This window comes from Chaetodon auriga, chromosome 17 (genome assembly GCF_051107435.1).
Source record: "Chaetodon auriga isolate fChaAug3 chromosome 17, fChaAug3.hap1, whole genome shotgun sequence".
NCBI classification, from domain to species: Eukaryota; Metazoa; Chordata; class Actinopteri; order Chaetodontiformes; family Chaetodontidae; genus Chaetodon; species Chaetodon auriga.
In genome coordinates this window covers 454,831-481,158 of record NC_135090.1, presented here as the reverse complement: position 1 = coordinate 481,158, position 26,328 = coordinate 454,831, and the positions used below count along the sequence as shown (strand labels likewise).

At 46.4% G+C, this 26,328-nt stretch overlaps 1 protein-coding gene across 1 annotated transcript in view; it reads right to left on the bottom strand.

The window, feature by feature from the left end:
- Positions 1-26,328, bottom strand: part of LOC143335633 (tropomyosin alpha-1 chain-like) — a 46,990-nt gene that overhangs the window by 4,721 nt on the left and 15,941 nt on the right. Inside the window, exons 4-8 of the mRNA XM_076755191.1 lie at positions 25,091-25,208; positions 24,532-24,602; positions 23,814-23,889; positions 21,317-21,379; positions 20,818-20,887 (exon numbers count right to left, since the gene is read on the bottom strand). Of these exons, the coding sequence (XP_076611306.1) occupies positions 20,818-20,887; positions 21,317-21,379; positions 23,814-23,889; positions 24,532-24,602; positions 25,091-25,208 (398 nt within the window). The remainder of the gene's footprint in view (positions 1-20,817; positions 20,888-21,316; positions 21,380-23,813; positions 23,890-24,531; positions 24,603-25,090; positions 25,209-26,328) is intronic.

The following is a 26,328-nucleotide window of genomic DNA, read 5'->3' as shown; positions in this document are numbered from 1 at the left end:
ACTGTTCTTGTGGCGTGAGGTTTTGGTCCTGATGGACCGCAGCCTCCTGCCAGAGGGGAGTGACTCAAAGAGTTTGTGTCCAGGGTGAGAGGGATCAGCCACAATCTTTTCTGCACGCCTCAGGGTCCTGGAGGCGTACAGGTCCTGAAGAGATGGGAGATTGCAGCCAATCACCTTCTCTGCAGACCGAATGACATGCTGCAGTCTGCCCTTGTCCTTGGCGGTGGCAGCAGTGTACCAGACAGTGATGGAGGAGGTGAGGATGGACGCAATGATGGCTGTGTAGAAGTGCACCATCATTGTCTTTGGCAGGCTGAATTTCTTCAGCTGCCGTAGGAAGTACATCCTCTGCTGTGCTTTCCTGATGAGGGAGCTGATGTTCGGCTCCCACTTGAGGTCCTGGGAGATGATAGTTCCCAGGAAGGGGAAAGACTCCACAGTGTCAATAGTGGAGTCACAGAGGGTGATGGGGGCAGGTGAGGCTGAGTTCTTCCTGTTGTCCACAACCATCTCCACTGTCTTTAGAGCATTGAGCTCCAGGTTGTTCTGGTTGCACCAGGTCACCAGATGGTCAACCTCCCACCTGTAGGCAGACTCGTCGCCATCAGAGATTAGTCCGATGAGGGTGGTGTCGTCCGCAAACTTCAGGAGCTCCCACATGTGTTCCCACATGACGCACACACAAACCAACAAATTGCCAACACTAACCCACAAAGTGTGAGCGGATCCATTGCGGTATATGTATCGCGCCGATACTCGAGCCAATTCATGAACCAGCGAGGCTTCGAACGTCATCAGTAACGTCATTCACCCTAAACGACACAAGCATCGATACATGCTTCACTAAACACTTCCGGGATTTCTCAACACACGTTCTGAACCGCAGATTGAAGAGGAACCATGCGGGTTCCGTCCTGGCCGTGGAACAACGGACCAGCTCTTTACTCTCACAAGGATCCTGGAGGGGGCCTGGGAGTATGCCCATCCGGTCTTCATGTGTTTTGTGGACTTGGAGAAGGCATATGACTGGGTCCCCTGGGAGATATTGTGGGAGGTGCTGCAGTTGTATGGGGTGAGGGGGTCACTTCTCAGGGCCATCCAATCTTTATATGCCCAAAGCAAGAGCTGTGTTCGGGTACTCGGCAGTAAGTTGGACTTGTTTCCAGTGGGGGTTGGCCTCCGTCAGGGCTACGCTTTGTCCCCAATCCTGTTTGTGATATTCATGGACAGGATATCAAGGTGTAGTTGGGGGGAGGAGGGTCTGTAGTTTGGTGTGCTGAGGGTCTCATCGCTGCTTTTTGCAGAGGACGTGGTCCTGTTGGCATCATCGGTCTGTGACCTCCGGCACTCACTGGATCGGTTCGCAGCCAAATGTGAAGTGGCTGGGATGAGGATCAGTACCTCTAAATCTGAGGCCATGGTTCTCAGTAGGAAACTGATGGATTGCCTACTCCAGGTAGGGAATGAATCCTTACCCTCAAGTGAAGGAGTTCAAGTACCTTGGGGTCTTGTTCATGAGTGAGGGGACAATGGAGCGTGAGATTGGTCGGAGAATCAGAGCAGCAGGGGCACTATTGCGTTCACTCTACCGCACCGTTGTGACGAAAAGAGAGCTGAGCCAGAAGGCAAAGCTCTCGATCTACTGGTCAATCTTTGTTCTGACTCTCACCTATGGTCATGGGGGCTGAATCATGACCGAAAGAATTAGATCACGGGTACAAGTGGCCGAAATGGGTTTCCTCGGGAGGGTGGCTGGCGTCTCCCTTAGAGATAGGGTGAGAAGCTTGGTCATCCGTGAGGGTCTTGGAGTAGAGCCGCTGCTCCTTTGCCTTGAAAGAAGCCAGTTGAGGTGGTTTGGGCATCTGGTAAGGATGCCCCCTGGGCGCCTCCCCAGGGAGGTATTCCAGGCATGTCCAGCTGGGAGGAGACGACGGGGAAGACCCAGGACTAGGTGGAGAGATTATATCTACACACTGGCCTGGGAACGCCTTGGGATTCCCCAGTCAGAGCTGATTAATGTGGCCCGGGAAAGGGAAGTTTGGGGTCCCCTGCTGAAGCTGTTGCCCCCGTGACCCGACCCCGGATAAGTGGTTGAAGATGAGATGTTGAGATGAGACGTTCCAAAGTGTCGACACAGTTCAACCCATCACTATGAGGAAGCCATTTTATTTGTGACAGTAACCCTTTAATTCTGCACTTAGTTGATTCCCCTCTTTCTTCCTAGTTGGATGGCCCACAGTGTAGTGACCCCATATTCAAGGTGGTGAGTAGGGTTATGGGTATGGTAGTGCCTTGTTTTGCCCTTAGGGCCCTGTTTTGCCCTTAGTGCCCTGTTTTGTCTTTGGTGCAGTGTTTTGTCTTTTTTTTTACTCTTTGTTTTTGTATTGTTTTATTTTTGAGTTCTTCTTTTGAATATTAAAATAACTGGATTGCTATAGTTCTTAATTTTGCTCTCAGTTCTTTTCTTTTAGTGGAGTGCCATTTTGTTGGGGAGACTAGGCACTCCTGGTGAGGTTCCTACACCTAATGTCAATGAAAGCACTGGGGCACAATTGTTGACTACACCATAATTGCTGTGAGGATTGCTGTGTTACTGTGTTTCACCAAGGTGAGTAGTAGTCTGCCTCTCCACTAGTGGCCTCTGCCCACTGTACTTTTAGTTTGCTTAGTTTATGTTGGGCTGAGTTTTAGATATGATAGATAGATATAGATATGATTTTTGTAATAAGTATTTCTAAACCCCTTATTGCTATTGTTACGTTGATTTGACTTTATTTTGATTTGTTAATTCTTTCCTCTTTTGCAGCTCCAGTCCCTGCCTGTTTAATTTTGGACTGTGAATAAAGAATATTTGGCTTATTCAGAAAATACGTCTCTGTCCTGTTTCAGAATCGAACCTGTATCCTACCAGTTTTTTTCCAACCATCACATCTCAATGATCAGAGAAAGGAAAGGATTAAAACGGAAATGAACACATACATTGAGGAAAATGACAATGGTGAAATGGACCCAACAATACCTTGGGATGCCATGAAGGTGGTTATCAGGGGAAAATTAATAGCAGAAACAGCACTATTAAAAAAGACTAGATTAGAAACACACAAGAAAAACACTAAAAATTTAAGACGTTTTCAGAATATGAAAGACCAAAATATATACAAAGAAATTAAGGTTTTAAAGACAAAAATAAATGACATTTTACTGGATGAAGTAGAAAAATGAAATACATTTCTGAAACAGAGCTATTATGAAATAGGCCCAAGAGTTACTAAATTACTGGTAAAGTGCATGAGAAAACAGCAAGCAATTAATGGTATTCATAAAATAAGAGACCCCCCCACACAGGAGCTGTTACGCTCACCAGAAGATATAGAGAAAGTTTTTCGGGAATATTATAGCAAATTGTATGCCCAACCTATGTCAGCAGGAGAAGATGAGATGGAGGAACTTCTGAATTCTTTGGACTTCTGGTTCTTCATAAAACAAAATGCTAACAGCTGAAATTACAATGGAGGAGGTGACAGCTGCAATTAAAAAGTTGAAGAATAAAATAAGCCCGGGCAGTGACGGTTATCCTGCAGAATGGTTTAAGGTATTCAGGGAAGAACTGGCACCATTACTTTTGGCATCATTCAATTGGACACTTAAGAAAAACAAAATACCTCCCTCATGGGATGAAGCAATAATTTCTATACTCCCAAAACCTGGGAAGGATAAAGAGCAATGTGGAAATTATAGACCAATTTCATTACTGAACGTAGACTATAAGATATACATATCAATTATCTCAAACAGAATCAACAAATTTGTAACAGACATCATATAAGAAGACCAAACAGGATTCATTAAAAATTGACAAACACAGGGTAACATCAGGAGAATGCTACACATCGTAGGTCAAGCTCAATGGGAAAAGCAGAGCACCTTAGTGTAGACACAGAGAAAGCTTTTGACTCTGTAAATTGGAAATATTCCTATAAAGTATTAGAAAGATTTGGATTTGATAGTAAATCAGTGCAATGTATAAAAACACTTTATCATCAACCCAGTGCCAGAATCAAAATTAGTAGTAGCCTGACCGACAAGATAAGTCTCCAAAGATTAACTAGACAAGGTTGCTGCCTGTTGCCGACTCTATTCGCTTTCTTTATTGAACCATTAGCCCCAGCAGTCCGACAGGAAGATGAAATTAAGTAACTAGAAATGGTATGGAACTAAAGATAGGGCTTTTTGCTGATGACGTCATAGCCTACCTCAGACAGCCAGAGGACTCTCTCCCTGCACTGATGAAACTATTTGAAACATATGGGCATCTCTCAGGATACAGGATAAATATATCAAAAACGCAGGTTCTTACATTACACTATACCCCATCAAGGTTGATACAAGAATCATTCAATTCCAATTGGAATCAAAAAACAATCAAATATTTGGGAGTCTACATTACTAAAAGTTTAACCCAACTGTAGAAGGCAAATTATAATAATATAAATCGAGATATCCAAAAGGACATAGAAAGATGGTCTGCTTTACCATTACATTTCAGTTCACGAACTGAGGTAGTCAGAATGAATATACTGCTGAGGCTTACCTATAGAAGTCCACAAAACTCAAGACGGAGGGGTATGGGTCTCCCAAAACTAAAGGAATATTATCATGCGGTCCAATTTAGATACACAGTATGCTGGTGCAAGCTGGATTACCTGGCTAAGTGGAAAGGTATGGAAAAGGAATTTGATGGGTACCCAATTCAGAGTATCATTGGAGATAAAGAAACCTACAAGAAATACAGGAAAAAATAGACCCAATTACCTCATTCACTTTGGAGTTATGATTCAGAGTAGTCCAAAAACACATGTGCGTGCGCACTCTACTTGCGTTATGTTAGGCAAGTGCTCAGCTGCTGCCATCGTTTGAGTCATTATTTGTTACATATCCTTGAACATTCTCTGTAGCATTTTTGTATGTACAATTTATTTAAGTGTATCAGTCAAGATATAATTTGCCTGTTGAAGTGTTACGCCGTGTTCCCACCAAATGCGATGAAAGCGATTCAATCGCGCGTCAAATGAAATCGCGTCGCGCTACACGCTCCAATTTTGATGCTGGTCCAATATGCAAAGAAACGCCTTGTCGCGGCATCGCGTCGCGCAACGAGCCCGCCCAAACAACAACATTTCTTCCACCATTTCATTCTCTCGTAGACCATGGCTGAGATAACCACCATCGCTAACCACCATAGTCCATACACCTCGCTCACGCTCACCCAGGCCTGGTCTCTCTTGTTCCTGACCCTGTAGAGGGGACAGGAACTGTCATACAGCTCTGGGTGAGCGGTGACGGCAACAATTAGCTGCTCCTCCATTCTTTCTAGCGGTTTGGTTTGCGCAGCGAGGGAACACCAGGACGTCCGTACGTCAGCACGTCGATGGCGATCTCAACACTGATAGGCTGTCGCGAATTCGCTGCAAAAGTTCAATTATTTCAACTCGAGCGATGAAGCGATGACGCGATGGGGTGACGCGATGGGAGCAATTTTCGTGGCCAACGCGTCCATCGCGCCGCGCGATCGCGTCCAGCACATCGCCCGGCGCGATGACGCCTCAAATCGCGTCTTTGCATTGACTTTGTATGTAATCTTGTCGCGCAATCTTGCGACATCGCGTTTGGTTGGAACACGGGGTTAGAGTGACTATAAGAACATTTTTGTTGGTATAGTTTGTGCAGTTCATCCATTCTTTGAGTTTACATTTGTTATATTTTCGAGTTTATATCCTTTATAATTTTGTAGACAAGTCTTTAGAGGTTACCCTTTTCAGTCATAATTTGCTTGTTTTTTCAGTGTCCTTCAAATCCTTTTTTTCCATAGTTGATAGAGTTAATTTCATGTTAAATATCGTTTAATTTATGAGCACCTTTACACTTTATGGAGTTCATCCATGCTTTGAAACAAACTTTGAGTGTGTAAAAATGTAAATGTTCTGAAACTATTCTGCTGTTTGTTGTCCATGCATCACGTATTGTTTGGGGGGGGAACCTAGGGCAGCCAAAGGGTTAGAGTCGGCCTGGGTGTAACTCAACTTCTAATCAAATCATACTCAGGAATTTCGTTTAAAATTATATCGGTATTATACAAAGCATTGATAGCAAATAAAAATACTAGTTATGTAAAAGAAAAATGGGAATCAGACCTCGGGATAGACATTACGGATCAACAATGGCAAGAGATGTGAAAAACACATCAATCATGTAACCACCAGCTCACAGACATGGAGGGAGTTCTCTTGGAAAAATCTGATACGATTCTTTATTACGCCTAAAACCAAGAACAAATATTCCAAGACCAAGTACATGTGTTGGAGAGAATGTGGTGAATTAGAAGCAGACCATGGTCATATTTTTTGGAAATGTAATAAAATAGCAAGGTTTTGGGGAATAGTACACGATGTCCTGCAGAAGATACTGGGTTATAATATCCCCATGAACTGTATGACTCATACAGTTATACATGTGTGACCTTGATGAAGGACGTATACATATTGGAGATAGATATTTGGTAAAAATATTATTGATCGCACGTAAGAAAACTTTAACTAGAAACTGGTGTAAGGTAGACCCACCCAATCCAGGATGGCAATTATGGAGGAAATCTGCATAATGAAGAAGATGACATTTCGTATGAGACTACAAGCAGTGCAGGGAGAACAAAAATGGGAAAAATGGACTATATACAAAACTCAAACAACGATAGACATGAGGATCTGGAAAATGAGGACTGAAACGTTCAAGAATGTGACCTCCCCTGTTGTCTATTGTGGCAGGGACGGCATGGTCCGTCTCCACTTGTTGGTTTTTTAATATAGTGAGAATATAGTGAAATGGCTGGGTGGGCTCGTTTCTTTCCTCCCCCACCCATCGGATGTCACTAGGCTGGGTGCAATTTCACCTTGATGATGGGGCGGGGCTGTGCTCAGCTTTATCTGCTGAAGGGCCACGCGCCTCAGATGTGCGTCATTCTCTGTTGCTGGAGCTGGGTTGTATGCGGGAGCATTGTTTGGCGTGGCTGGGTGGATCCACGTGGCTGTCTTAAGACGCTGGTCGCTGAGCTTCCTCCTTCCTATTCATTCATCAGGTATGTTTCAAGGCCACTGCGGCGTCTTGGAGTCGTGGTAGTGGCGTGCCTGATGTACTTTTCCTGCTTTTTTTAGTGGAGTCGGCCGTATTCTTGCCGGAGGTGAGGGGCTGGGAGTGCGCTTGTGGCGCGGAACTGCGCGTAATAATTCACGCACTGCGTTGGATTGCTGAGGTAGGCTGAGGCGCTTCTGTCTGGCGCCCCTCACGCGGAGCCGCGCAGGACTCTTACTCTGGTTTCTGCTTGCAGTGTTAAGCTGGGTCTCTTCACGGCTACCTCGCCTGCTACCTGGGAGGCTGCACCTGTTCTGTCGAAGTGCCTCCACCTCTGGAGCGGCCGCTGCACTACTGCTGTTCTGTCGCTGCGCTTTTGCTACTGCTCGCTTGCAGTTGTTTTAATCTTTTTATCGTTGTTATTGTTAGCGTTAGTTCTTTCTTTCTTTTTCCTTTTGTCTGTTTTTTCTTTTATTTATTATTTTTAAGCTTTATCAATTTAGTTGTCCTTATTTGTACATGTTCTGATTGTTGTAGGGTGCTTATGGTTTGCAGTTCGTTTTGTCATTAGTTATTGTTAAGTAGGTTTTGGGGATTTGGGTTTAGTTATCCCTCAATATATGTTCTTTGTTAATTTTTTTTTTTTTTCTCTGTTTGTTGGGCAGGCGCTGGGACTGACTGAGCCCCCCCGTGGTGGTGGTCCCTTCACTCCTTGTAGCCGTGCACTTGGGTGTCCATTAATAGTGTGTTTCTTTTTTTTCACGTGTGGTGTGCAGTGTCAGGACCCTTCCCTTTCCCCCTCAGCTAGTCATCTCTGCCTGGTGAGCCCTCAGCCCTGTGCCCTTTTTTTGTCTGTTTCTATTAAAAAGTTGTTATTAATACATTTTCATTTGTATATTTTCATGTGGAATCACGTCAGTTTCTGGTGCCTGTCGGACCTGTGTGACCTGTGGTCAGTATTAGCATCTTTCCTGGGGGTGAAATGCCCCTAGGTGGCGTTGTCGGACATTCATACTTAACTAAAGTAAAATATAACCCTCGTCGCATTGCCACACTATGTTTTTTTGTTTTGTTTTGTTTTTTGGATTATTGTCTTTTGTGTCAGTGTTGTTCTTTCACTGATTTGTAAATGAAAACAACAATAAAAACTAAAGTGAAAAAAACTGTAAACACACTACAAAGCACATAGGCCAGGGATCGAACCACTGATAAGTGGTAGTAGTTGTGATTAGTGTATGACTGCTCTACCTCCTAAGCCACAGCCACCCCCAATAAGTTGATAAAGAACAAAAAAACAACAAGAAACAGTGTGAAGAAAATAATTTCGTGTTGTTTGGAGAACTGTTAATCATTAATTGATTATTGATCACTGATCACATTATGATATGATGACAACTGATAAAGTATTTATTGTAGGTGACTTTAATGTACATGTTGACGTTGATAATGACAGCTTTAGCAGTTTATCTCAGTATTAGACTCAGCTGCCTTCCGTCAGAATGTACATGAACCTACTCACTGTTTTAACCACACCCTCAACCTCGTTCTGACTTATGGTATTGAAGAAATTGAAGACTTAATAGTCTCCTCACAGAATCCTCTTTTACTGGACCATCATTTAATAACTTTTGAATTCATATTACCAGACTACCCACCAGTACGCAGAAATTCTTATACCCGGCTCCTGTCTGATAGTGCTGTAGCTAAATTTAAGGATATGATCCCATCAGCATTTAATTCAATGCCATGTCTCAATACAACAGAGGACTCCTACGCTAACCTTAGTCCCTCCCAAATTGACTAACTGGTTGATAGTGCTGCAGGTTCATTGTGTATGACACTTGACTCTGTTGCCCCCTAAAATGAAGATAATAAAACAGAGGAGGCTAGCTCCATGGTATACTCCTCAAACCCACAAATTAAAACAAACTTCACGAAAAAATAGAAAGGAAATGGCATTCTACCCATTTGGAAGAATTTCGGTTCGCCAGGCAAGAAAGACACAGGAAAGCCCTCTGCAGTGCTCGGGCAGCCTATTACTCTGCACTAATAGAGGAAAATAAGAACAATCCCAGGTTTCTCTTCAGCATGTAGCCAGGCTGACAGAGAGCCATAATGCTGTTGAACCATGTATTCCTTTAGCTCTGAACAGTAATGACTTCATGAGCTTCTTTAATGATAAAAGACAGAATTCATCAGCACCTGCCGTCACCAGGTACTGTTTTGTCTTCAAACACAGAAACCATAGAAACTGTTATTAAACCTGTCGCAGTTTTAGACTGTTTTTAACCTGTTGACCTTTACCAAATAATTTCAATAATTTCGTCATCAAAATCATCAACCTGTATTCTAGACCCCATCCCAACTAAGCTGCTTAAAGAAATGTTACCTTGAATTGACTCTTCCTTATTAGACATGATCAATCTGTCTTCAACAGGCTAGGTGCCACAGTCCTTTAAAGTAGCTGTGATAAAAATCTCTACTTAAAAAGCCTACTCTTGATTCAACCTTCCCTTTCTCTCAAAAATTCTTGAGAAAGCAGCTGCTAATCAGCTGTGCGACTTTCTACACAACAATAGTTTATTTGAGGATTTCCAGTCAGGATTTAGAGTGCATCATAAACACAGCACTGGTTGAAGTTACAAATGACCTTCTAATTGCATCAGATAAAGGACTTGTCTCTGTACTAGTCTTATTAAATCTTAGTGCTGCATTGGACACCATTGACCATGGTATCCTATTGCAGAGACTGAAACACTCCATTGACATTAAGGGAACTGGGTTAAGCTGGTAGCTGAGAGCTACTTGTCAGATAGCTCTCAGTTTGTACACATTAATGATGACTCCTCTGTGCTCTCTAAAGTCAGTTATGGAGTTCCGCAGGGTTCTGTGCTTGGACCAATTCTATTCACCGTATACATGTGTAGGAGAACCAAGACCTCTAACTGACCATTTTTCCTTGCATTCCTTCAGGAGAGCTGGAGTGAAAAAAACAGTTCAACTACAAAAGAGTTACTTATCATTTAAACTGTTTGCAGAGAGGTGCTAATGTAGAGAGACGAGATGTCTGGCCCTGAAGCTTTCCTTCCCCCATTCCTTCAGGGGAACTGAAGGAGAAAGACACTCAACTTCAAAGGGTTACCTATCACTTAAACTGTTGCCACGAAGATGCTAATGTTTATAGCTCCACACCAGATAAAGGCGTTAAAACCATCTAAATGGACAATCAACAAACCTCGAGAGGCCCCCAAGAACCAGGTAGTACTGACAAGTTGTAAATCAGACATTCCTGTTGCAAACTGTTTTGTGTATCTGTGTGCTTTCTTTTCTACCACATCAGGATAATGCAAATGATATGTTTGAGCCATCTTTGGATGTTCCCACAGCACTAAACTGCACTAAACAGTATGGTATCAATGTTTTTCCCGTGTTTCTAGCTTGTAAGATGACAAAACTATGACCTTAATTCTCATAAGCATTCTTGCCCAGGTTTCTACCATGGAACCATACTGCCATCTAGAGACAAGAAGCAGTTAGGTTTCAGATACGTAACATGAGACAGTTATAATTAGTGGGGCTTAAATCACCAAATATAATCTGCCTTTCCCTGTTCCTTTGTTCTATTAGCAGTTATACTATTAGTCATCATAAAAGTTAGTCTCAGTATTGAAGAATGTTGGCATTAATCAATGAAATCTGTTTGATGCATGTATATTGGTGTCAACATACTGAAACGGGTGTGTTTTGGACCCAAATGCAGTACAACGGAGAGCAGGTATAGTCGGTAATGACCTTTATTTATTACCACCAGAAACAAGGTATGGACCAGAGCAAGTAACTCGGAATAAAGTTCGTTGTCCGGGCTGAGCGTTCTCACAGTGTCTCTGAGGCTCAAGCGAGGGAAAGAGAAGTGGCTTACCAACGCCGCTGATGATGAGGAGGAAGCTCCGCAGTCGAAGAAACAGCTGATCGCGCAGCGGTGCCGGCGGGCAGCGGAGTAACTTGCTTCAGCTGCTGATGGCGAGGAGGAAGCTCCGCAGCCTGAAGAAACAGCTGATCGAGCAGCGGTGCCGGCGAGGACAGAGCAGAGGCGTAGTCGGAGCCAGGCGGGGGGGTCGAAGCCAGGTGAGCAGTCCACGGGAGCAGAAGTACTGATGGGGAGCAGGCAAGAGGAAAGTCGAAGCCAGGCGGATGAATCGCTTCCAGCAGAGCAGACAGACACCAGAGACGCTGAGGCAGAGCACGAGGTCAGGGACGGAAGGCAGGTGAGTTTACCGGGAGGCAGACGAGGAGAGCAGGTCGGGGACAGGCAGAGTCGGCAACGGGTGATCAAACAGGACAACGCTGGAAAGTCTCGCATACTGCAGAAGAACAATCTGGCAAGGAGTGAATGTGCTGGAGAGATTTATATGCAGGGCTGATTGTGATGAGCTGCAGCTGTGTCGGCAGGTGAGCAGAGTGGAGCTGATGAGGTGGGCGCGGCTGGCAGGTAGAGTGGAGCAGAGGGAGTGAGAGTGGAAAAACGCTGCAGCTGAGTGATCGGAGGTGGATGAGAAACCGAGATTGTGACAGAACCCCCCCCTCAAGGGACGGCCCCCAACGTCCCAACCAGTGCTAGTGGAGCCGGGTGGGTGGAGGGGACCTGGAGGAGGGCTAAAATTCTTCTGAGGCTTCCGTCCCAGCCTCCTCGCCCTCCAAGAGCGAACCGTCCTCTTCCGAAGCTGACCCCCCATCTTCCTCCTCAGACCCAGATGTCCCAGATGCAGGAGGGGACTGAGGGTTGGCGTTGGGCCCCCCTTGTGCCGAGACGATGTTGGAGGGCTGGTCAGGGTGTTGCCGATGGAACTCCCGAATGAGCCGTGCATCCAGGATCTGACGGGCCGGGACCCATGTCCGCTCCTCCGGACCGTACCCCTCCCAGTCAACGAGGTACTGCAGGCCTCTACCACGACGACGAGAGCGCAGCAGGCGGTGTACCGTGTAAGCAGGCGCCCCGTCAATGATGCGAGGAGGTGGGGGTGGCTGAGAGGCAGGCAGCAGAGGACTCTCCCGGAAGGGCTTGACCCTTGAGACGTGAAAGGTGGGATGGATCCGCATGGTACGAGGCAACTTGAGCCGAACCGCCACAGGGTTGACGACCCTCTCAATGGGGAATGGTCCGATGAACTTGGGAGCAAGCTTCTTTGACTCCACCCTCAGTGGAAGGTCCCGTGTCGACAGCCACACTTTCTGGCCCACCTGGTAAGGGGGAGCCTGGGAGCGGCGACGGTTGGCGGCTGTCGAATACTGATCTGCGGTCCGAAGGAGTGCGGACCTGGCCTGTGTCCAGGTTCGGCGACAGCGACGGATGAAGGCTTCCACAGATGGGCAGGCGGTCTCCCTCTCCTGGGCTGGGAACAGGGGAGGCTCAAAACCGTAGGCACACTGGAAGGGAGAGAGCCCAGTGGCAGAGCTGGTGAGGGTATTGTGGGCGTATTCAACCCACAGCAGTTGCTTTGACCAGGTGGCAGGGTGCTTGGAGGCCATGCAGCGAAGCCCCGTCTCCAACTCCTGATTCATCCTCTCAGACTGACCATTGGACTGAGGATGAAACCCAGAGGACAAGCTGGTGGAGGCTCCCATGAGCCGACAGAACTCCCTCCAGAATGCTGAGGTGAACTGGGGGCCTCGATCTGAGACCACGTCAGATGGAAGGCCGTGGAGCCGGAACACATGCTGCAAGACCAGCTCAGCAGTCTCCTTGGCCGATGGGAGCTTGGGCAGGGGCACAAAGTGAGCCATCTTGCTAAATCTGTCTACTACTGTCAGAATGGCAGTATAGACTCCTGACCGTGGCAGCCCGGTGACGAAGTCCAGCGAGATGTGGGACCAGGGTCGATGAGGCACAGGCAGAGGTTGCAAGTGACCAGCAGGGGCCCGTCGTGGGGCCTTGTTCTGGTTACAGACTGGGCAGGCATTTACAAAGTCTCTGGTGTCCTCGTCCAGTGTGGCCCACCAGAACCGTCGTTGCAGGACCTCCTTGGTTCGCTGAATCCCCGGGTGACAGGTGAGTCGGGAGCCGTGGGCCCACTGCAGGACCTCAGACCTCAACTCCTGAGAGAAGAACAGGCGGTCTTGGGGACAAGAGCTGGGCCCCGGCTGATCCTCCAAGGCAGCCTTCACCCGCTCCTCCACCTCCCAGGTAAGGGCGGCCAACAGGCGGGGAGTGGGAAGGATGTTGTCCGAACGGGAGGGGTTCTCCTCCCAGACCATGTACTGTCGGGACAGGGCGTCAGGCTTGATGTTGCGGGAGCCTGGTCGGTAGGAGAGGGTGAAGTTGAACCTGGCAAAGAACAGGGCCCACTTGGCCTGGCGAGAGTTCAGTCTTTTAGCAGAGCGGATGTACTCCAGGTTCTTGTGGTCGGTCCATACGAGGAAAGGGGTCTTGGTTCCTTCCAACCAATGGCGCCATTCCTCCAACGCCAGCTTCACTGCCAACAGTTCACGGTTACCGATGTCATAGTTCCTCTCCGCTGGGGACAGACGCCTGGAGAAGAAGGCGCAGGGATGCAGTTTTTGATCCTCCGCAGAACGTTGAGAGAGGACGGCCCCCACCCCCACATCAGAAGCGTCCACCTCCACCACAAACTGTCTCTCGGGGTCAGGGATCAGGAGAATGGGGGCCGAGCTGAACCGCCCCTTAAGGTGCTGGAACGCCTCCTCGGCAGCTGGGGTCCATCGGAAGTGAACCTTGGAGGAGGTGAGAGCAGAGAGGGGAGCAGCCACCGTGCTGTAGCCCCGGATGAACCTTCTGTAAAAATTGGCGAACCCCAGAAAACGTTGCAACTGCTTGCGGGAGTCAGGGACCGGCCAGGAGGTGACAGCAGAGACTTTGGCAGGGTCCATCTCCATGCGGTTCTGGCCGATGATGTACCCCAGGAAAGAGACAGAGGAGGCATGGAACTCGCATTTCTCTGCCTTGACGAACAGGGAGTTCTCCAGCAGGCGATGCAGAACAGTCTGGACGTGATGTATGTGCTCTTGCTTGGACCGGAAGATCAGGATGTCATCCAGGTAGACGAACACATACTTGTTGAGCATGTCCCTTAGAACGTCATTGATGAGGGCCTGGAAAACAGCTGGAGCGTTGGTGAGTCCAAACGGCATCACCAAGTACTCATAGTGTCCTGTGGGGGTGTTAAAGGCCGTCTTCCACTCATCCCCCTCGCGAATGCGTACCAGATGATAGGCGTTGCGGAGGTCCAACTTGGTGTAGATGGTGGCCCCTTGGAGCAGTTCGAAAGCTGAGGTGATGAGGGGGAGAGGATAGCGGTTCTTCACCGTGATTTCATTCAGGCCTCTGTAGTCGATGCAGGGCCTCAGGGAACCATCCTTTTTGTCGACAAAGAAGAACCCTGCACCAGCAGGAGACGAAGAGGGTCGGATGATCCCAGCAGCCAAGGCGTCACTGATGTAGGTCTCCATGGCCTCCCTCTCAGGTGCAGACAGGGAGTAGAGACGACCCTTGGGAGGTGTGGAGCCGGGCAGGAGGTCGATGGCGCAGTCGTAGGGCCGATGGGGGGGCAGAGAGGTGGCCCTCGCCTTACTGAACACCTCCCGGAAATCGTGGTAGTCAGGGGGTACCATGGAGAGGTCTGGGGTAGCACAGGGACTGGCAGGCGGAGTGGGAGCCACTGCCTGTCTGAGGCAGACCTGGCGACAGGAGGGGCTCCATCCCAGGATGGACCCCGTAGACCAGTCAATATGGGGGTTATGGCGGCAGAGCCAGGGGTAGCCGAGGATCAGCGGTAGGTTGGGAGACCTCAGGATATGGAAGCGGATGGTTTCTTGGTGGATGCCAGACAGGAGCATGGTGACCGGTGTGGTTTGATGGGTGACGGTCCCCAGAAGATGACCATCCAAGGCGCTGGCCGGCACAGGACGAGGAAGAGGGTCCTGCCCAATCTCCAGCTGACGGGCGAGTTCCTCGTCGATCAGGCTGACATCTGCCCCAGAGTCAATGAAGGTGGCGAGGGTATGGGATCCCCCTGCGAGCAGAAGCTGAACATGGAACAGTGGTCGTGAGTTGGGGACAGAGTTCTGGGACCGGCTCAGCAGGATGTCCCTCTTTACTGCTGAGCCCTCCCTTTTACTGGACACCTGGAAACGAAGTGACCGGCTTGGCCACAATAGAGGCAGAGATTCCCTCGGCGTCGTCGCTCTCGTTCCTCAGGCGTTAGGCTGGTGCGTCCCACCTGCATAGGCTCCACCCCCCCATGAGCAGGTTCCGAGGGAAGGACGGGGGCAACAGGATACCCACGCTGGCGGACGAAAGGTCGATGGTCTGCTGCCTCTTGCCGTTGCTCCCTCCTCCTCATCTGTATACGCCTGTCCAGCCTCGTGGTCAACTCAATGAGTCCATCCAGGGAACTGGGGAGGTCAAATGAGACCAGCTCATCCTTAATGTAAGGAGCTAGTCCGTTGAGGAAAGCGTCACACTGGGCAGCAGTGTTCCAGTCACTGAGACGAGCCCGGGTTCTGAAGTCTATGGCATAGTCGGCCACAGTCCGATTCCCCTGCCTCTGGCTCATGAGTCCCCCTGTAGCATCAGGACCCGAGGAAACGGGTCCGAACACCTTGCGTAGCTCCCCTGCGAAGGCCTGGAAAGAGGCGCAGGCTGGCGTGCCTCTCTCCCACTCTGCCGTTCCCCACAAACGTGCCTTTCCAGTGAGGTGGTTGATGGCGAAGGCGACTCCTGCTCCCTCTGTGGCGAAGGTGTGGGGTTGCAGGGCGAACAGAATAGAGCAGTTAGTAAGGAAAGGACTGCAGCCCTCAGGGTCCCCGGCATAGCGTTCTGGCGCCCCCACCCGGGGTTCGGAAGTGATGCTCGAAGATGGCCCCGGGGGAGGAGCAGGAGGGGCTGGAGCTGAGGCAGCGGCGGCGTGTTGAGTCATTGAGGCGGCCATCTGTTGTACCTGGGTGGCTAGCGAAGTTAGCGCTCGTTCCAGAGCCGAAGCTGACTGACGAGCCTCCGCCGCGTTGGAGGCGAGCTGAGCCTCATGCTGCTGGAGCATTCCTTCCACCCGGGCTAGGCGAGACTGAGGAGAGGCGGGATCTGCTGGGTCCATTTCTGGCCAGATTGTACTGAAACGGGTGTGTTTTGGACCCAAATGCAGTACAACGGAGAGCAGGTATAGTCGGTAATGACCTTTATTTATTACCACCAGAAACAAGGTATGGACCAGAGCAAGTAACTCGGAATAAAGTTCGTTGTCCGGGCTGAGCGTTCTCACAGTGTCTCTGAGGCTCAAGCGAGGGAAAGAGAAGTGGCTTACCAACGCCGCTGATGATGAGGAGGAAGCTCCGCAGTCGAAGAAACAGCTGATCGCGCAGCGGTGCTGGCGGGCAGCGGAGTAACTTGCTTCAGCTGCTGATGGCGAGGAGGAAGCTCCGCAGCCTGAAAAAACAGCTGATCGAGCAGCGGTGCCGGCGAGCTATTTTTGGATGAAATAACAGTGTTCACCTATAAATCATTCTAAAGCAAGCAAAATCCTGTTTGTCACAGACACACTCCGGAGCGCCAGAGGGTATATCCCCCCGCAGCCCATGGCAAGTGCTTATTTCTTTGTTCTTTACTGACACTCTTGTTCTTTACTCACGCCACTTCTTCGCCATTTTAGTTTTTCTTTAGTTCTTGCAACTTCAATTTTTGCTTGTCGGTTGTCTTTTACCCGCCTATTGGCGCATTATTGTAATCTTTTGTCTACTTTTGCTTGCCACATTAAACTGCATAACTTTTTCAGAGTTAAGGCAGAACTCTTCTTTTCCTTAACCATGAAAGCCAAATCACGTGATAATATTTTTGTAGATATTTTCGATCGGCCATCGAAAGTACTCTCAACTTTATTATCAACCAAGAAGTTTTGCCATATGGTCGTCAACCTCTTTGAACCAAAGTCCTGCAGCCAGCGTCAACCCATCTGTCTGGCTCAAATAGCCACCAAAAGAGCTGCTCCTCATCTGTTACTGACACCAAAGGCCTTTCAGCCCCTGAAGCATCTCTGTCTAACACTGGCTCTCCACCGCAGTTCAACTGGTTCCCCTGTTGGACTGCAGCGCAGATTGGAGCCAAGAGCGACAGACTAGGGCCCCCCCTTCATGTCTGTTCAGGACAGGCCATAGGGTAGGGTTAGGTGTCGTAGTGTAACGATTTGGTCCTTTAGGGTGATTTTGTGTGTTCTCATCCTGTGATCTTTTACTGCACTTGTGTAACCCAATGAATGTCCTTGTACCGTTCAGCCTTGTAAGATAACAGAACTGGCAAAAACCAGTCAGGATAACAGGAGACAGATGACAACTCTGTGATGACTCTTCTCTTGTCTGTCAGTGACGTCTGTTGCATTAGATCCACGCCTAAACAACACTCACACACAGTTTGCTTATCACATTCCAAGGACAAGATGTGGACAGTAGTTGGGCTGTCCACATCTTATCACATTCCAAGGACAAGATGTGGACAGTAGTTGGGCTGTCCACATCTTGGTAACTGGCCAATTACATTCGGTCGCGCAAGTCCAACTTCTGTACGGGGCTGTCTTAAGCCCAAGAAGATAAATGTGAACTTTAATCAGAAATCTGTGCTCATTCTGACAGAGATCCTGCGAGAGCTCTGTCATTCTGAGACCAGCGCTGCTATGCTTTACCTGTGACCTGTGAACTGAAGATTTCTCCGGACTGTTCTTGCACTTCCAATAAAAGAATTGGGGCTAACAGTAGGCTATGACAATCTCAATTTTCATTAGACTTGCTTAGTCATTAATTCAAGAAATTGAATTTTTTCAACTTTTTCCAGCTGAGGAAAAAAAAAACCTTTCAAAAGTAGAAATGACACTCAATGCGAGATGGAATTGGTTGAAAACGCTTATGGTTGTCTTGTTGAAACTTAACTGCAGAACCTGTGTATCCTGTGCCATAATGTAGAGAGATCTGTTGCTGTTCTAAGATGGATTTTACCCACTGTTTTCTTTAGCTTCAGCTCCACTGTGTAGACCTTGTGGTATATGTGTACTCATAAATGAAACAAAACATTCACGTCCGCATTTTTCTTTAACACTACCTCTCACTATTGCTAAACTCATTCCTTTTATTATTTTGCTATACCTTCTTCATTTAGTTGTTTGTGTTAGATCATATAATCCATATTATTCATCATATCATTCATTATTCATATCCATTCTCATTACTGTGTCAAATAAATAACACTTTTGTTAGGATCCTGTTTTATTTTGGTAGCATTCCCTTGTGTGTCTTAGTTTCTTTACTTCCTGTGTGTTTCCCGCCTTTGTTATTGTGATTGTGTCCACCTGTGTCTGTTTAGTTCCCCCCTCTATTTAAGTCTGTGTGTTTCTTTTGTCTTTGTGGGATCATCCCCTTGCGTGTGGTTTTCTTGTTCCCTGAAGTTCTGTGAGTATTCTGGCCTAGTCCTTGTTTTCCTATTTTGGTATATGTCTCATCTCATCTCATCTTCAACTGCTTATCCAGGGTCGGGTTGCTGGGGCAACAGCTTCAGCAGGGGACTCCAAACTTCCCTTTCCCGGGCCACATTAACCAGCTCTGACGGGGGGATCCCGAGGCGTTCCCGGGCAAGTGTGGAGATAAAATCTCTCCACCTAGTCCTGGGTCTTCCCCGTGGTCTCCTCCCAGCTGGATGTGCCTGGAACACCTCCCCGGGGAGGCGCCCAGGGGACATCCTTACCAGATGCCCGAACCACCTCAACTGGCTCCTTTCAAGGCAAAGGAGCAGCGGCTTTACTCCGAGTCCCTCATGCATGACCGAGCTTCTCACCCTATCTCTAAGGGAGAGGAAACCCATTTCAGCCGCTTGTACCCGCGATCTAGTTCTTTCGGTCATGATCCAGCCCTCATGAACATAGGTGAGAGTCGGAACAAAGATTGACCAGTAGATCGAGAGCTTTCCCTTCTGGCTCAGCTCTCTTTTCAGTGCGGTAGAGCAAACTCAATATCGCCCCTATGCTGCTCCGATTCTCTGACCAATCTCATGCTCCATTGTCCCCTCACTCGTGAACAAGACCCTGAGGTACTTGAACTCCTTCACTACCCAGAGTAGGCAATCCATTGGTTTCCTGCTGAGAACCATGGCCTCGGATTTAGAGGTACTGATCCTCATCCCAGCCGCTTCACACTTGGCTGCCAACCGATCCAGTGAGTGCTGGAGGTCACAGACCGATGATGCCAACAGGACCACATCATCTGCAAAAAGCAGCAATGAGACCCTCAGCACACCGAACTACGGACCCTGCAGATACCCCCGTAGTTGGCACACACTCTCTGGTCCCGTTATTTAAACAAGGGGACCACCACCCCAATTTGCCACTCCTTAGGCACTGTCCCAGACTTCCATGCAATGTTGAAGAGATGTGTCATCCAAGACAGCCCCTCAACACCCAGAGCCTTCAGCATTTCTGGACAGATCTCATCAATACCCGGGGCTTTGCCACTGTGGAGTTGTTTAACTACCTCAGTTACTTCCACCAGGGTAATTGATGCTGATTCCCCATCAGCTTCCAGCTCTGCTTCTACCATAGAGGGCGTATCGGTCTGATGCAGGAGTTCCTCAAAGTGCTCCTTCCACCGCCCGACTACATCCTCTGTTGAGGTCAACAGTGTCCCATCCTTACTCTATAGAGCTTGGATGGTTCCCCGTCTCCCTCTCCTGAAGTTCCGGACGGTTTTCCAGAAACACCTTGGTGCCGACCGAAAGTCCTTCTCCATGGCTACTCTGAACTCCTCCCACACCCGCTGTTTTGCCTCCCCTATATTGGAAGGTGCTGCTCGTCGGGCCTGTCAGTACCTTGCAACTGTACCTTGCAATCCATTTTGGTATATGGATTTTGGTTTTGCTGGCCTTACCTTTTGTGTTTTTTGAATTCTTTGAACTGGTGGATTTTTGCTTGCCTTCTTTTGTTAATAAATCACTTTGAACCGTTTTTACTAAACATCTTTTGTCAAGACTGCACTTTTGGGTTCACACCTTATTTTTTCTTGCTTGACAACCACAAATCGTAACAACTTTTCATCTTTAAGTCATTGTCATTTTCCTTTTGAGCTGGAAATAGATGATCACTGTATCAAGAGCTTATGCTTCAGATGATGAGACTTACCTACCATTAATTCATTAATTACTATTAAATCAGCATTGCCATGGCCGAACATCCACTGCCACTGCTACTATTATTACATCCACTGTCACTGTTACGATGATTGCATTTCTGTCTGTCTCTGTCTCACTCTCTTTCTCTTGCTCTCTTTTTCTCATCCAACCAGTCAAGGCAGATGGCCGCCCACCCGGAGCCTGGTTCTGCCTGAGGTTTCTGTCTGTTAAAAGGAAGTTTTCCTTGCCACTGTCGCCAAATGTTTGCTCATGAGGGAACTGTTGGGTCTCTGTAGATAAAAGAGCTCGGCCTGTACCAGCTGTATATGGAAAGTGTCCTGAGACATTTCTGTTGTGATTTGGCTCGATCCAAATAAAATTGAATTGAAATGAACTGAATGGAATCATGAGTGTTTAGAATTTGCAAAATAGTGGACAGCATGACTTTGTGCATGTGCTTTCTTTTTCTGGACAGTAAGTGAATTTAATATGTATTTAAAGGGTGCATGTAAGAACGCTGGGAAAAACTGTAATAAATGTACCTTCCAGATCATCAATAGTCTTCTCCAGCTTGGCCACAGATCTCTCAGCAAACTCAGCTCTGGTCTCAGCCTGAGATGACAAAGCACAAACAAACCTCTGATCAGATAACATCTAAGGCCAACAAATTATAATAAACAGAATATTCAGAGGTATGAACCTTTTGTGTCTCAACACACACTGAAATCATTAAGCATGCGTCCCGTGCATGCGTGGGTTCTCTCCGGGAACTCCGGCTTCCTCCCACAGACCAAAAACATGCTCATTAGGTTAACTGGTGACTCTAAATTGTCCTTAGGTGTGAGTGTGAATGGTTGTTTGTCTCTATATGTTGCCCTGCAATCGGCCGGCGACCGGTTCAGGGTGTACCCTGCCTCTCGCCCGTTGACAGATGGGATTGGCTCCAGCCCCCGCAACCCCGAAAGGGATAGTCGGTATAGAAGATGAATGAACAAATTCATTGTTGACAATATTGTACGGTTGTAATTCCTTCTTACTCACCTCTTTCAGCTTGTCAGTCAATATCTTGATCTCTTCCTCATACTTGTCCTCCTTCTGAGAATACTGTGGTGAGAAATATTATTCAGTTGCAGATCCATATGAAAGCAGTTTGACATGTGACTCCCTATCAACTTCTTAAAGAAGAAAAAGAAAATTACTTTACTGTAACCTGTGTTGAATACAAACTAGACCAGTGTTTTGAAAAAGATATTTGTTTCCACAATACCTGCGCAAAGCAGCTACAGTAAGGTCAGTGTTAAGGAAGGATCATGGTTATGGTAAAAAACAAAAACAAGCAAATATTAATGAACACCACACAAACTCAGGCTTCCAACAGGAATGTCAGTTCACTACACACCCATCCATTATGTGAACTTGCACACCTTTAAATCTTGCTTCTGAAAAACTGAAATTTGCCACTTAACATAAATTGTGCATGGCATAAAAATGGAGTATGAATGCAATTCCTATTGCCCATTGCTGTCACCAAATTTTGGTATAGATTCTCCAAGTAGTCAACCTGATTAGTAACTAATCCTTTGGAATGAGTTGAGCTACTGGAACTGCTACTGGAACTGAACAGATCTTTAATATTATACTTTATTGCTAGGTATAGGACTTTGTTTGTGTCACTTTTGGAAATACAGTACATCTCACCAAGAATTCCTTCAACTATCACAAAATTAAGTAAATTCAAGATCACTCAATTCAAGATGACGTAATCGAGATCTACCATGAATACCATGAATGGTGATTACCATTGTCCCATACGTGTATTCAGAAAGACAAGGTCTATTGTTATGTCTGGTAATCTAGATATTTTGTAGGACCCAAAAATTGGCAGAACAACGCACTTGAACCGGGAGCCGTGAACAACTAACAGTTTATTATAATCACAAAAATAAAGATAACAAACACAACCAAACAATCCTGAAACTTGTGAACACAAAATCAGCCCTAAACTAAACAATCAACTACACCGTGGCGAGTGGGTAGGAAAACAGATAACACTGGGAACAACTAACTAAGGTAGGAACCGCAAGGGAAAAATACACTAACAAACCAAATCAATAATCACTGAGATAACCACTAACAAAGGAAGCCTGCACAAGGTGACAAGAGCACAACAAGAGATCAATAGACTAGAGAGAAGGCTGGAAAGTCAGGCAAGGACAATGACAATCTGGCAGCGAGGCGAAGCCGCCACGCTGCTTAAGAACAGGTGAAATTAGGGAGATGAGCCTCAGGTGCGCTGTCTGCCTGCAGCACCACCAGGCCACACCTCCACTGCCGAAACAGGAGGAGAAAACAAGGAAACGTAAGCACAAGCATAAAAAATAAAACACATAGAAAACCAACTCATAACAACTATTTTGTTGCTAAAACTGTTAAAATACTTTTACAATAAAAGAGAATTCCAAACCAAGGTTAAAACATAAGCCTTTTGAAGAAATTTCATTATTCAAATTTTATTAGCAGATAACCTTTGTAGCCTAATTAATTTTCCTCAACAGCTGTCAACAACTCTCACTCTCTGTTGACACCCCTACTTCCCCTCTTTTTCTTTATTTATAAATCATATCAATCAATACATTTCACACAAGTTACATAAATCAAATGGGGATCTTACAAACATACAGTCAGGTAAATGCTCCCCACAGAATAACAGAGCCACCAGACTCCTCACAGGCAAAGAATACAAGACTCAACTGTTCCCATAGACCTGAACAGAGATGCCACTTCACTCACAGTTATTCAAGTACTCTTAATGGCTGATGTTCCTACCATTTGTGCCATTACAATAATCCCGCAAGTCAAACTCAGCATTTTTATACTTTCTGTAGGTGTGGTAGTTTGGAAAACTTGGGCTTTCATTATGTGCTGTGGAGATGTGTGGGGGTTGTGTTTCCTGTGTTTCCTTTTTTGGCAACGACTGGGCGCCTGGTGGCTGGGAGTTGGCTCCTACTCACCTGGGACTGGCACACAATCACAGTCAGCACAGTATAAAGACTGTGGACTGCTGACAACTTGTCGTCAGATTGTTTCTGCTGCTTGGTGGTATTGTTGGCTGTTTACCAGCGTTACTAGTGTTTGTCTCCAGTGTTTCATCTTGTATATCTTTTTCCCTTTTGGATCAGTGAATTCACAAGCGCCATTCTCCAGCTTCAGCGTCTCTGTCACCACAACACCCAGCCTCTTGCCTCCACCTGCCTCAAGCCTCCAACCCTCTATCACCACCACCTTGCTTCACCTGTGCCTTCATCACCACGTGCCCTCCACGCAAGTACTCACACCACCTGAGCGCTGTGTACTCCCCTGCTGTTCCCAGGACTTCCCAGCTACAAGTTTGTTCTTTGTACATTCTTCTTTAACCTTACTCCCTGTCTTGAATTGAGTCCAATTCCCTCCTGAGATGCAAAAGGCATCTCCATTTATTGTGTGTTTCTCCACTAATTTATGCTGTCATGCTATTTGAGTGCACTACCCTTGCTCCTACCTTTTCAGCCTGGGCCTCCAGAGACTTCAGGTTGTTGGTGACGTTCTTCAGCTCTTCCTCCAGTTCAGCGCATTTACTTGTGCGGTTTTAATTTTGGGGATAGATGAGGAGAAACATGTGATGGTAAGTACCTAAGATTAGTTTGGTGAAAAGTTTGACCAGTGGTGACAAGTGCACATTCTAAATGTCCAATGTGTAGGACTGAGATGCATTGAGATTGCAGGTTACCAAATGAATACCCCTCTCCTCAGCCTCCCCCACAGTGGCTGCTAAAAATGTGAAAAATGCAACAGGCCCTTTTTGGAGCCAGTGTTTGATTTGCCCGTTCTGGGCTATCGTAGAAACATGGCAGTGCAACATGTCATACTCCAAGGAAGAGGACCTGCTCCCTATGCAGATAAGAAAGGCAATTAAAGCACAATCATTCTAATTTTCAGGTGATTATACAATAATGAAAACATAGTCATGATTATTATAGTCCATTTCTAGCATCAGACCCCCTTAAATCCTACACACTGGACCTTTAAGCGACCATTATAAAGAGAGATAGTGGTGGACGCAGTATTTAGGGCCCTCACTGAAGTAAAAGTAGCAATACCACAGTGTAAGTATACTCCATTACATCTAAAAGTCCTGATACTAAAATAGAATTACAAAATTATTATTAGCAGCAACTGAGTGGATTATATATTTTCTGTCTGGAACCTTCGATACTCACGCCTCAGCCAGCTCTGCCCTCTCCTCTGTACGCTCCAACTCTCCTTCTACAATCACCAGCTTCCGAGCTACCTGAACAAATTAATTTTATATATATATGACATAAAAGCACAATGAACTGCTAGTTACCAGTAAAAATGATTTTTATGCAGGACTAGTCAGTTTGAGTGCTGATCTCAGTGTCACAACATTCTTCCATGGTACCTATGGCTCATTGTAAATTAATTACATTTCGAACACCGGCTATGACATTTTCATCATTACTGCTGTAATAATAATAATTTTAAAAAAAAACAAAAACAAAAACAAACAAACACCACTGTAGAGGTACTCACAGTAAGAGTATGACGCTACTTTATAATTTGTATAAATGCAGATATACATAGTTGTTTTTTCTTCTGTATCTTCTGTATCTTGTATAGTTTTATATTTTTATTTTGACCTCTTTATGTCACTGTGCTTGCTCTTTGTAACTTGCCGGCTGTAATGACTAAATTTCCCCAGTGTGGGATCAATGAAGTCTTATCTTACCTTCCAGTGGCCAACAGCAGAAAACTCACCTCTTCATACTTGCGGTCCGCCTCCTCAGCGATGTGTTTAGCCTCCTTCAGTTGAATCTCCTGTAGCTCCATCTTCTCTTCATCCTTTAGAGCCCTGTTCTCGATCACCTTCATACCCCTGAACACACAAACCATCACTTTTTTCTTACAAATTTTCTATTGTGTGAAGCTCAGAACAAAAAGTAAATTACATACTAGACTTACTGCAAAGTTACAGATGAAATACTAATTGTTAAGACATCACACAACAGATATCTTACTGTAACTCAAGGTAGCACAGTTGAAAATAAAACAAATAAAACTTCGGTCATATGTTTTGGAGAGGTTTAGCTTTGTCAAGCAACTAAGACTGTAACCAAATCCCAGGAAAAAGTTAGGGACTGTATCCATCAAAGCATTTTCCCCAGCTGAATATGCCAGGCATTCTTCTGAAAATGCTCAGCTTTGTGCGCTTTTTCAGCTGAGATGTTTTCTGATGTTATCTGAGAAAGTACCTCATTTTGCAGTTTGTGTTTCAACAAATACTGAATGTAAACATGGTGACACAAGGTAGAGTTTTTGCTCTGGGCCTTGCTGTGGATGAAGGGAAGGCTGGGGTAGAAAACATCTCGGTGAGTTGGGTTTCATGACGCAAATAGGTCCTCTTATACCCACCAGAGATTCGCCAAAATCATTTCCACAAGCTTTGGGTAATCTGCCATTACAGGTTCCATGCTGCCTGTTTCAGCCTTCCCAGGGACTGCAGTCGTATCCACATCAGAATCTGCCCAACTAAATGCCTGTTGAAAAGTTAAGGGTTCTGGGCCAGAACAATATTATCTCAACATTAACGTGTGACAGATCTTTTACAGACTGAACTTGCTGGCTTGTAAACCAGTACTGCAGAGGTCTCATGTTGGCCAATGTGTTTTTGGAAACACGGTGAGCTGTTGGCAAAGACTGCTGAGCAGGAGCGTAGCAGAGGGCCGAAAACCCCCTTAGCGTGGTATAATGAGCGCATATCACGGACTGGAGTGATGTATTGCTTTTATAAAACGGTTACCAATAATGGCAATATGAAAGAGGAATACACAATAATTTTCAGAAATACATATTATCTAATAAAATAGCCCCGCTGTGAAAAAAATAGTCATAGTCACTGTCAAGGTGACTATGACTATTTTATATTTCCTGTGACTGACCATGAACATGTTTGAATGTTGTTAACACCTTAAAAAAAATAGACATCAAAAACAGCT